The sequence below is a fragment of the Lampetra fluviatilis genome, chromosome 3 (assembly GCF_964198595.1).
Source record: "Lampetra fluviatilis chromosome 3, kcLamFluv1.1, whole genome shotgun sequence".
In the NCBI taxonomy this organism is placed as follows: domain Eukaryota; kingdom Metazoa; phylum Chordata; class Hyperoartia; order Petromyzontiformes; family Petromyzontidae; genus Lampetra; species Lampetra fluviatilis.
The window spans coordinates 4,050,646-4,063,769 of NC_136277.1; the positions used below are offsets into that span (position 1 = coordinate 4,050,646).

The 13,124-nt window shown below is 46.9% G+C and overlaps 1 protein-coding gene across 3 annotated transcripts in view; it reads left to right on the top strand.

The window, feature by feature from the left end:
* Window positions 1-13,124, top strand: part of GNB5 (G protein subunit beta 5) — an 83,346-nt gene that overhangs the window by 14,836 nt on the left and 55,386 nt on the right. For all 3 annotated transcript variants that reach the window (XM_078881938.1, XM_078881931.1, XM_078881946.1), the window contains exon 5: window positions 6,133-6,265. In XM_078881938.1, the coding sequence (XP_078738064.1) occupies window positions 6,133-6,265 (133 nt within the window). The remainder of the gene's footprint in view (window positions 1-6,132; window positions 6,266-13,124) is intronic.

The window sequence follows — 13,124 nt, forward strand, 5'->3', positions numbered from 1 at the left end:
GCAAACCCACTGGCTATGAACAAAGATTCGTTCATGAAGCCATCCAGATATATATAAACGCAGACACAATTTCAACCGAGAAGATGGGTACAAACTGAGCAATCATTGGAAGGACGTTATTAACAAGTTTAAGTCATATCTGGCTGTGATGTTTCCATCTGACCTTCCGATGTTAGTTGTTATTTTCTACTCTCTAATTTTACATTATAGGGCCGTCCATAAATGACGTCACGCACCTAGGAGGGGGGGAGTCAGACATTTGTGACGATGTGTGACGAGGGGGGGGGGGGGTGAGAAATGTGACGTCAAAATGCGCAACTTTAAATCAATATAGACAACACGCTCTACTTAATTAAATATACTTTTTAATAAATGTTTTCTCCTACAACATCAGAGTGCAGCGCCACATTAAATACGCACTACAATGACAATAGTTTAAAGCAATTTGAAGCATGGTTTTTTTTGGGGGGGGGGGGGGCAGAGCTTTATGACGTCATATATGAGGGGGGTCTGACTTTTTGTGACGCCGTGTGACGAAGGGGGGGGGGGTCAAAAATAGTACATAATCGCGTGACGTCATTTATGGACGGCCCCTTAACAGGTTAAATGTCTCACACTAACACAGCCACCGTCGGTCGCGTTCTCGGTGTGGCGGCGGCTTTGCGATCTTACATTGACAAGCTAATCTCTCACATTAGCATAGCCACCTCCTGTATATTTCTCACTTTAACATCACTAGCCCCTAGATTTGAAATTTTCGTAACTGCAAGGATCCATACTATTTGGTTCTTTCGGTAAAGTCACGTAGGTATAAAATAAAATAAAACGTCGTGATTTATTTTATTTTATACCTACGTGACTTTACCGAAAGATCCAAAGAGTATGGATTCCTGCAGTCCCGAAAGGCTTTCCTATATTTGGTAAATAGTTTATTTCGCTGCTCACAACAAATGACTATTCTTACTTGACTGTTTTGGACACAATAGACCACTCTATCTTCCTTGAGCATCTGCATAACCATGTAGGTGTCTCTCAAAAGGTTATCTCCTGGTTCTGCTCATAACTCTCAAACTGCTCGTTCTAAATGTATATAACAAGACTGTATTGCTCTCAAAATTCCCTGTGCTATAGTGTCCTACATGGCTCCATTCCTGACCCCTTGATTACCCTTTATATTGCCTCATTTGCAAAATCATCTCGAATTTTTATATCGCCTTTCGTTGTTATACTGATAATACCCAGCCCTATATCACGATTGATACCATGAACTCAACCCCACTCTCCATACTCACAATTTGCCTTTATGCATGCTCATTTTGGATCGGTTCTGACTGCTTCCAGCAATATTTCCCAAGTACAATTCCCGATCATCAGCAAGAAAGGAAACTCTCAGCACCTCCTAAACTCTGATATTACACGGTCAAGTATTGTGAAACACCTTGGGGTTGTCATCGATTCCAAACTCATGCTCTATTTCCACTCCGCTCAACTCTGCAAGACCTCGTGCCTCCACCACCAACCAGGCAGTGGTGGCTATGCATGCTGTAACCGAGCACCGTGGAGGCGAGAGTTGGTGGATCACACAAATGTTGTGAAGTTCTCTTCCCGTGGGCGTCGAGTAAGCCATACTCTGGCTTGCCAGGAGAAGGTAGTATGTAAAATGTGGACTAACATCAGCCTTCTCAATGGGATATATTGTTTCCCCCTCGCATGCGTGGGGCTTTCTCTGGCTGCTCTGGTTGCCTCCTCCATGTAAACAATCATTAATTGGCTGACAAGATCTTAATATATAGAGGATCGTAGAACTTGGGCAATTGTGTGCACCGGCTAACTGTATGACTACCTTTTCTGCTAGTCTGTGGTTCCTTGCACCGCTGATTCATGTTTTGCTCTTTGAGCCTGGGCAAATACTGTGTGGCGCATTAAACGTTGAAATTATTTCTACCTACGTGACTTTACCGAAAGAACCAAAGAGTATTAAATGACTTGTACATCGGCCATTTCCCCACACCCAGCTGCTGCTGAGACCCTCATCCGTGCTATCATCTCATCCCGACGTCTAGGAGGTGCCATACCCTTGCTTTCCAGGAGAATGTGGTGCAGCAAAAATGTTGACTCCACTAGTCCAGGCTGTACGGGATTGAGTGTGGGTTTTCTCAGGCTCCTTCAGTTTCCTCCCACATGTAAACACTCACTACTTTCAGGGTTAACTGAAACGTATCAAAACTGTAGATGAATTGGGCCCAGAAATGGGCAAAGAAAAAGAGAGAGCCTTGTGTACGGATTTGAACAAGGGCAGGAAGTTGACAGCCTATGAGAGAAGCAGAGGCGAAACAGTACCCGTCACTGAGTGAAGGTCGACTGAGGGCTTCTACAGAAGGCCTTGGTTGCTGGAGTATAGCTTGTGTGGAAAGGAGTAGATTGAGATGGTGTGAGAGATGTCGGCAGAGTCAAGTCGATGGATGATCTTGAAGATTCTCGTTTTCGATTTAAAGCTTTCGTGACTGCAGGGATTCAGATCACTGTTACAACTCAGTGGGCTCACATGACATTGACTTCTCCAAGACAGAGGTTCTCTGCAAGCCATCTGGCTATCATGAGAGATTCGTTCATGAGGCGATCCACATATACAAACACAGAGACAATTTTAACCGAGAAGATGGATTCTGGCTTAGCAATCACTGGAAGGACGTAATAAACCATTTCGATACACATTAGGGTGGGTAGAATAATACATAGTGTTATATTAAAATGTATAAGGTATAGGGTGGTTTATAGCAATACAGTATGTAATTTAATGTTGGGTTTGTCTATGGCAGTATATAGTACGGTATAGACGCGTGTGATGTAAGAGGATAAAGTTTAGATGGAAGCATATTATATAATTTTTTACAACGTAGAATTTTGTATGTATTACTTACTGTTAGTAACTCAGCTTATTGTAGAATATAGTAAGTATACTGATGATGCTATGTAGTTTATACTTTAGTTTGTTATGCAGTTTATACTTTAGTTTTTTACGTGGTTGTTTAGTAACTGCAGCTACATACTATTAACATTCCTTTCCTTTGTTAATGCTACCCCCCCCCCCCCCCCCTTTGATGCTGCTAATCCTGCATAATGCACGGGCATAGTATTGATTTGGAACCCCCCCAGCCCACCTCCTACGCATTTTCCATATGCTGAATTCCTCTTGATATGCAAATTATTTTGTCTAGGCGCTCTTCTTCCCACCTCCCCCCCTCTAACCCAGCTTAAATATACGCTCCATGCTTGGTGGTGTTTCATTCTTCGCCTGAGGACGGCTGCTTGCGTTGTGGCCGAAACGTCGTGAGAATTGTTTTATTATGTTTTATTTTTATTATTTTATTACTTCCCTTCTACGTGACCTTACCGAAAGAACCAAGAAGATTCTCGTTTTGATATTGAACTTGATTAAAGTTTGGATTCAGGGCCAGTGGATATACTGGAGTGTTGAGGCGATGTGGCCAGATTTATGATTTCGATACAGTCTGCATACACCATGACGTGTCTTCTATTTTACACCTTCCTCATCTCCCACGTACAAATTCTGTAATATTAATCTCCAGCCTCTCGAAATTGTTTTACTTTTTGAATTGGGGTGGTTGTTGGTGGTGAATTGCTGCAGTAGTGGATGTGGATTGCGTTGATTGGTGGTTTTTTTTATGGAGAACTAGCTGTACTCCCCGGCTTCACTCGGGACTTGGATTCACGACGCCCGGCCACCTTGGTCTCCCCAGTGGCGATGTTAACACACCACACCACTTACTCTTTTGAGGCTGAGTCGACCTACGGGAGGCCCAGGACCGGTTAAAATAATCGTCACCAGTGGTGGCCGTGAACGGGAATCGAACTCGGGTCGCCGGGTTCGTAGCGCAGCGTAGCGCTAACCACTACACTACAATGCGTTACGCTTCCACATGCGCGGGTCACGTGACAGATTTGACGTCACAGCTCACTTGCCGTGCAAAATCTATGCATTATTGAGCTCCCCCCCCCCCAAAAAAAGTATATTTTTATAATGTTTGCATGGTGTACAGTCTGGAAAGTACCCACATGGCAAATTTCCAGTTTGTTGCATGTCGGGAAGTACACTAAACATTTTGAACAGACACACATATTCACAACATTGCCTTTTATACATATGTGGAGATAAGTAATTAATTTGAAGTAATATTGACTGAAATAGTTATGTATTCATTAGAGATTCAACCACAAAATGGACACGTTTGGAGACTTCACAGCTTCACATAAATAGAAGTTCACTGAATAGAACATCACTGTGTTGTATTATTATATCATCACAAGTCTATATTCCAATTATGAGGCACAAAAATAACCAGCCACACGTGGGAGGAGTTGATTACCCCGTAAAACTGAATCCCAGAGCCGCTATGGTGTGCTGCCAACAGTATAATAGTTCAATACCTTTACCATTGTGCAGCTAATTATTTATATTGCTATAACATTTTCTGAAATCTAGAAGAAATGATTTCTTACAGAGATACTATCTCTAGCTTTTTATACCGGCAGCTCTTGATTATATTCGGGGTACCAGTGGACAGCGATGGCCTGGTTAATGCAACACATTTACATTCGGATTAAATGGCCATAAATATTACGGACTAATATAGCAAGGGGGTGGTGCGGACATAGACCTTCATCTTGTTTTGTTTCTTCTGCCGACCCACTTGTGGTCACGTGGGCACCGGATCACGAGCAAGCAGCGGCTCATAGTTAAACGAGTCCTGGTCAAGATGTCATGGTGGCCAGAGCTGTTGACACCACCACACATCGCCAGCGCAGTGGACACATAGCGACCTCCCCCAGAAAAAAAAAAATCAAAATTTGAAAACTCATTTCCTGCCTAAAATATTAAAGAATTCACTAACACATGGGATGGACTTTTCTTTTTACAATAATGTCTAATAGTGTATTGTATTACATTGCTCTGTTTTTACTTTTTTATATTTTTTTGTTTCATTGTATGTAATGGCAGAGATTAGGGATTCATAAAGTACAACCATAACCACAATTATATCAACAGAAATCTATGTATTGTAATATGAAGACAAGTCCAGATATTGTGGCCAAGGTTTAGCAAATTGTTGTTTTTATTTACATAGCATGGCAAGTTTTTTTTTTATATTGTTTATAGCAATATATGGAGGGGGGGGACATTTTGAGCATATTTGAATATTGGGGGGGGTGTGTCCCCCCCCAATATATATTATAATTAAGGCCTTGATTTACGCGATCTAACTAAAAATAACCTTTATGAATTCTGAATGCTGCTTTTATTGTCATGCATTCGGGTTAATCTAATATAAAAAAAATTGTTACCACTTTTCAAATAATTGCACTCGTGTCGTGAAATTCGTTTTTACATCTTTAAACCTGGCCCACGTTTTAATTTGGACGTTACAGAATATAAAAATCATTAAAAGCATAACTTTAAATAACAAATGAATTGTCATATTTGGTTTTTAATACAAAAAAAATTCCTCTTCTTTAATGGCATTGTTTTATTTGATAATTAAGTCAGGTTGACACTGACAGCTATTGTAGCTGGATTGGTAGAGGGGTCTCCTCATGGCATAAGAGATAAACTGGCTCCAACTCAAACCCACAGATAATTACCCCTCAGAATCCACAAGCACGTCGGCAAAACCTTTTGACTTTCAAGTTTTTTTCAACAGAATGCGCAATCCTAATTGAGTAATTTGCAGGTAATATTTTTTCATTTGGATTTTTGGCCAATACCAGTTACATCAAATGCTTCTAATAGCTATGGGAGGAAACCAGAGAGCCTGGAGGGAACCCACAAACTCCATACAGAAAGGTGGCCCAGTCGGAAATCCAACCCCGGACCTTGATGATGTGAAGTACAGCAGGAAGGGCCTGGTTTCTCCAAACATATGAAGCTGTCAAGCATTGGAGGCAAACTGCAGGTGTCCAAATACAGTTGTTTGACAAATACATCACACGTCAGTTGTATGGAAGGCGATTTATCAGTGTTACGCAAATATAATTGAAACTGAATATCTAGCGATGCCGTTGATACTTCTTTAACAAGCGTTTTCTTGTGGCTCTGTGTCTTTGTATGGACAGGGGCCTTGACAACAAGTGCTCTGTTTACCCACTGAGCATGGACAAGAATGAAAATCTCGCAGCTAAGAAGAAGTCCGTGGCCATGCACACAAACTACCTATCTGCCTGCTGCTTCACCAACTCCGACATGCAGGTGCTACGCCTGCAGTCACATCCAGTTGCGCTCACTCGTGGACGTTACAACGACAATCGAGACTCGCAGGAGTCACGGTGCTTTCAGGCGGGGGAAGGTAACACTACCATAGTACCCTGGGGTACCATAATACCCCGGCTCTCGAGTAATGTCCGTGATGCAGTCTCATCGAGAGTGCTGAGAAAGGCAGATAATGCCTGTGTTGCACACTCGAAATGAAGGACGTTGGGCAGGTGCTCCAAATTGAGGGCAAACACATTTTTTGTGGTTAATTTATAGAATGCAACAGTACGTGTATCACACACAGCAATCCTCAGCCGAGTCGCCATTAACCACGTGACTGGTGTACACGTCCGGTTAATCATTAACCCTAGCAGCCCCCCCACAGGTCCAACTCAGTTATCACATGCTGGTGTACACACGTGCATTTATGTACTGCACAGCAAATATGGACTTATTAAAATAGTGGTCCTTTCCTAATGTGCCACATCTGGATTCCCAATCACCAAGATCCCACCCGATCAACTGGTGCATAGGAGCGTTCATGGTTTCAGCGCAATCGTCCTCGCTGCGTTTCAACATCGCGGAGTAGCACTGATTTCGGATTGATTGGTACCCCAGTCGCGGAGTTAAGTACACCCCTGGAAAAAATAGTGTCCCAGAAATAAATTAATTAATTGCCTCGGCCATTTTGTATTATTTGGTACATGGCCACCTAATGCTTCAAGTGCAGCCCAAGTGACTGTCGCTATATCCAGCACGGGGATTTCCAGGATAATTATCGTGATGGTGGTAGGCGCAACGCCTGTAATCCAGCACTGTGAAGCGCCTTAACCCTGGATTTCCAAAAGAATGCAGTACAGGGTAAATGTAGACTCCACTCATCCCATCTGTATGGGATTGAGTATTTTCTCTGGGTTCTCCGGTTTGTTCCCACGTGTAAACAGCTTGATATATAGAGGACCGCAGAGCTAATTGTTGGTGCTGGCTCACCACGTGGTCACCTTTTCCTACTTGTCTGTGACTGCTCGCGCCTCTGAGTCGTTCTCTCGATTGAAGAATGATCGACTACTGTGTGGGTTACAAGTTGAAATTGTTATTACCATTACATTTGGCAAACAACACTTTCGACTCTACTCTTTGGTTCTATCGGTAAAGTCATGTAGAAAGAAAATAAATTAAATAATAGAATACGACGTTTCGATTGCAACTGAAACAATCGTCATCAGGTAGAAAATAAACCTAGTAAACTTAGAATTATAATGCAATACAACACAGAGTCGGCTAACACAACAGTCAACACCCTCTGTGTGTCTATGTGTGTCTCTCTCTCTGTGTGTCTCTGTGTTGTCTCTCTCTGCTTGTGTGTCTGTCTATGTGTCTCCGTGTCAGTGTTTTGTCTCTCTCTCAAATTTAGCAATCTTTGGAAGAACGTAATCAACCAGGTAGGGTGTTGACTGTTGTGTTAGCCGACTCTCTGTGTTGTATAGCATTGTATTTCTAAGTTTACTAGGTGTGTTTTCTACCTGATGACGATTGCTTGTTTTGCAATCGAAATGTCGTATTTATTTTCTTTCTACGTGACTTTACCGAAAGAACCAAAGAGCAATTCCCGCAGTCACGAAAGCTTCAAATCAACTTTCGACTTTATTTAACACTCGCATTTGAGAGCCATTGGAAACAGCATGAGCTCAGGCCAAGCAAAACATGACATGTTTGACGACGATGAAAATAAATATCACACTTGATACAACGCCTGCTGCAGGATGGAGATACTCATGACACTCACTTTCAACATGCAAAGTATGACGCAACACTCACAAGGCAGTGCTCAAACTGATGACAGCATATATACAACACGTGCGTAAGCTCGACAGAGTGTAGGCATAGCATGAAATAAGCCTTCAAAAACACACACGAGTGATACGGCAGCTGCATTGGATGTACAAACTCGGAACAGGTAAGGTATTACACGACCTTTAGAAAACTCAAGACACTGGAGACAATGAAGACGTGACCCTCCTCAAGGTAACCATCACAGCACCAGACAGTAAAGGTCGCATAACCGCCTCAAGGCACTCAAAACACTAACGTCGGTCACTCTACATCGTAGTGCCGAAACACTCGTGGCAATATATTGAAGGTAGAACATAAGATAAATGTATGACACTTGGGATGCACTAGATACGCTGGAGATGTTTGTGACACCCAGATGATAAATACACTTGGGACACCACACTCAAGGTGCCGCCACTTGATGCGTAGATTTGGGACGCTCGGTGCAGATCACTCAGTATACAAGAGTCCGTGATGCTGGAGAAAACCTAGACGCGGGGGACATTTATGGTGCTAAAGGCACAACCGTGAGTCAGAACACGCTCCAGTCAGACTCCAGTAGGAGCTCAGACAGGGGCGGTTTCTTCATTAGGGCGATTGGGCGACGCACCACCAATGTCATTCAACCACAGAGTCACGCTAGCCGTCACTGTCAGCCTCTGGATATAGTCCAATCAGCGTCATGTCACGTTCTGTGGAGTACCGCCTCTTTTTGGGCGATTTCACTACGGCTGAGAATCGCCCCGAGTGGCCCCATAGACTTACATTCAAAGATGTTTTTTTTCGAACGGGGGCACTGCAATGCATTCTCTATGGCTTCCGGGAGGGCATGCACTAACGTGCTTACGTCATCATACGTGCTAACGTCATCATACGTAAGCACGTTTCATCCAACAATATAATTTATCGCCACCTAGTGGAATCTTTAATAAAATAAACTTGAGTGGTTTGTTTTAATAGTGAGTATATAAACAAACAAGATGTATTGTAAGAGTCACTTTATTTTTCATTAATATTAAAGAAGTGAAGTTGCCTTTACATGCGTAAGCTGTTAATTTATTCATTGCATGGGTGGACCTTATCAATCATCCAGACATTTGCCCCCCCTGAGAGATTTTGCAGGAGCCGCCACTGAGCTCAGACACTTTCGTGGTTGGTGACACCGGAGGTTAGGGGTCAAATTCATGAATTGATAGCTTGTGAAAAATAGGAGTGGAAACTTTCATCCACATCGTCGGGGTTCTCCACAAAAGGAATGCATTAGGGGCTGTCGATAAATGACGTCACGCGATTTTGGACGATTTTTTACCCCCCCCCCCCCTTCGTCACACGGCGTCACAAATAGTCAGACCCCCCCCCCTCAAGTATGACGTTAAAAAGCCCTGCCCCCCCCAAAAAAAAAACATGCTTCAAATCGCTTTAAACTATTGTCATTGTAGTGCGTATTTAATGTGGCGCTGCACTCTGATGTTGTAGGAGAAGACATTTATTAAAAAGTATATTTAATTAAATAGAACGTGTTGTCTATATTTATTAAAGTTGCGCATTTTAATGTGACGTCACATTTCTCACCCCCCCCCTCGTCACACATCGTCACAAATGTCTGACCCCCCCCCCACCCCCTAGGTGCGTGACGTCATTTATGGACGGCCCCTTATCTAACTGCTGCTTTGCAAAGGGGAGAACAATGCATAGTGGGGGGTGGGACTAGTGAAGAAGCCAGAGTAAGGGCTAGACAGTAGGGATCACACCACAACATATCTTGGTATGAGCGGTTGGGCAGTTCCGGTAGATTTGTGCGGGTACGGAAGCGATGCCACGAGAGGCGTGGCGTGGGAGCGGACGTGCTGTTGGTAGTGCCGGTGTAACAGGCCGTAGTATACCCCCAGGCCGTAGTATACCCGGGGTTAAAACGGCCTAGGCTAGATTATACCCGAGTATATTATAGCCTAGGCCAATTTATACTCTGGGGTATATTATGGCCTCGGCCAAATTATGCCCCTCTAGGCCAAATCATACCCCCATGATAGTGTAATAAAAGACTTGACCACGATCTCTGGCTCAGTGTCCTTTATTCGGTCCGTACTGCGTTCCCACACGGCTGTCTCTCTTATTCTCTCTGTGCTGGTTCCGATGTCACTCCAGTCCACATCAGCAGCCCCGCTGCTGTTCTTGTCGCTCTTGCAGCCCCACAGCAGCTCCGCTGCTGTACTCTCACACAGCTCCCTTGGCTGTTCCTGCTGCAGCTCTGACAGCCTCGTGCTGTCTCGCCTTCTCGTCGCTCCTGCGACTCTTGGCAGCCACCCCGCTGCTCCTCACACACAGCCTTACTGCCTATCTCTATCTGCAGCTTTACACCTCCCAGTAGCTCCCTACTGTTCCCAGGGTTGGCTCCCGCTTCTGACGGTGCCCCCTCGGCTCGTACGCCCGCGTGGCCCCACACCTTTCCATTCACACCCCGACTGCCTTCTCCTTCCGGTTTACCCGCTTAAGGACCCCCTACCTTTCACCCACGTCACCTGGCTCCGCCTCCTCGTGACGTCACATCCGGAAGGTCGCTTTCGCCCGCATTACACCACCCTCCCCCATAGAAAAAACCCAGCCGACCTCGGCTGAACAACACCAAAGCGTAATGCGGTGAACCGACCTTCCCCCTTAAAGGACACTAAGCATGCAATATAACAACAAGAACAACACACAATTAACATCGACGAACGTACGAAAGCATGCGATAAATACGACGGCAAGAACAAGAACAATAACAACATACAATCAACGAAACGTAAGCGATTTGGAACGAGTGCGGGTCGCCGGCCCGTCCCGGACGGTCGGCGGCCCACTTGTAGAACGGGGACGCGATGGAACACGAGAAATGACAGGGGGTAATTCCCCTGCTGCGATTGGAAGTCCACCGACATCTCGTGTCCCTGACGAATCAGTCTTGGTCGCATTCCGCGAATGCGCCTGCAGCGGGGTCGGAAGGGTCGCCGGGCTTGAAGGTCCCGCAGCCCTGGCAGGCGCCCTCCAAACAGGCCCACTCCTCCCCCGCGGTGTCACGGTCAGCCTGTCTGGAACAGGTACGACAGGCGCTCCAGCAAGATCAATGGACGCAGGCGGGGAAGAGTCAGAGTCAGCAGCAACAGACCCCGGCGGAATGCCCAACAGATGGAAAATGACATCCGATATAATAGTCGCAGACGCTCCCGAGTCGACCAAAATGCGCACGTCCACACCTTGTATGGACCCCGGCACAGTGGACGAACCCGTAGCGGCCGCGACAACTCTCCGTGCCAATTTGCGCCACTGCGTAACTGAATGACAAGGCCCCGTCGATGGCCTTCCTTTAACAACAACAATAGGATCGCGCAACACAGGTGGTGGGTGAGGTGTAAAGCCTTGCCGAGTGTCTGGTGCGTGCCGACATGCCTGTTTCGGAGGTTCCTTGGTCGGCTTGTCCGGTGTTGTGGGCTCCTGCTGCGGCGGACCCGGGAAGCGGGCCCAGCAATCTTTGGCGTAATGGCCCCTACGGCCGCAGCGGAAGCAATCGGCCTCGTTGCGCCGAAGCGCAGGTCCTGCATCCCGGCGGCCCCGTCCCGATGGCGTAGCGCGCGGCCCCGGCCTTCCGCGTCCCGGCCATGGAGAGGAGGCAGCCGTCAGCTCCTGTGGACCCCGCTCATCCGGCACATAGATCGCCCTTGTGGGGTCCCACCCCATCGCGCCTCCTTCCTTGACGGGCCCACCCGTCCATGCCGCCACTTGCTTCCAGCGACGGAGATTAAACTGCGCATCCAGACACTTTGCTGCCGCCCGGGACGTGAGCTTCTCATGCCCACACACAGGCATGGGGATCCCCAGATCCCGAGACAGCTCCAGCATTTTCCCCAATATGAGGGGCTCGAGCAGATCCTGTGGCGTGTCAGGATATGCTGCCATGGCCAGCTCCAACACCGCACCCCTGAACGCCACGGGCGATTCTTCGGGTGCTCGTTGTCGTTGAGCGAATCGCCGATGCGCGTCGTCAGGTGGCTCATAGGCGTCGGCCATTTCCTCAAAAACTCCACATAAAGTCTTCTTCTTATCGGCCGTTATGGAACGGAAAAATCGAACAGATTCGTCGTCCAGTAGAGTCGGCAACACTTCCAAGGCCTCCGCATCGGTCCATCTTGCTGAACGAACCGCCGCCAAAAATCGGCAGGCGAAAGCGCTCCAATCGCCCCCGATAGAGAATTCCTTAACTGTAGTAAGGTGGCGACTCCGACTCCTCTTTACGCCGTCTTCCAATGATGGTTGTTGTGGAGGTAAATTCAAAATGGCGTCGGCCCGCGGCGTGGCCAAGATGGCGGTTTGGCGCCGCGGAGCGCGCAAGATGGCGTCTTCTTGCCGCGTGGCCAATGGCGGCGGCAGGGCAGGCAACGTGGCGGCCCGTGGAGCACCTTCTCGTTCCATCGTCGTCCTTGGCGTAACGAGGTGACACAGATGCGCCAGGACGTCCTTGAGTGTCTCCAGTTGTTCTGCCACCTGTTGCCATCTTTGCTCAGCGTCCGATGTTGTTGACGGACCCGCCATCGCGCCAACATCTTCCACGCCCGTCCCCGTGCTCGCCTCAGCAGGGCTCTCCTCCACCACCCCAGCAAAATCCGTGGTCGGAGGGAATTCGTCGTCGTCGGACGAAGAAGCCGATGCTGGCGCCGGGGGAATTTTCTTCCTTACTTGCTTAGACATGCCGTTTCACTTCTGACACCAGTGTAATAAAAGACTTGACCACGATCTCTGGCTCAGTGTCCTTTATTCGGTCCGTACTGCGTTCCCACACGGCTGTCTCTCTTATTCTCTCTGTGCTGGTTCCGATGTCACTCCAGTCCACATCAGCAGCCCCGCTGCTGTTCTTGTCGCTCTTGCAGCCCCACAGCAGCTCCGCTGCTGTACTCTCACACAGCTCCCTTGGCTGTTCCTGCTGCAGCTCTGACAGCCTCGTGCTGTCTCGCCTTCTCGTCGCTCCTGCGACTCTTGGCAGCCACCCCGC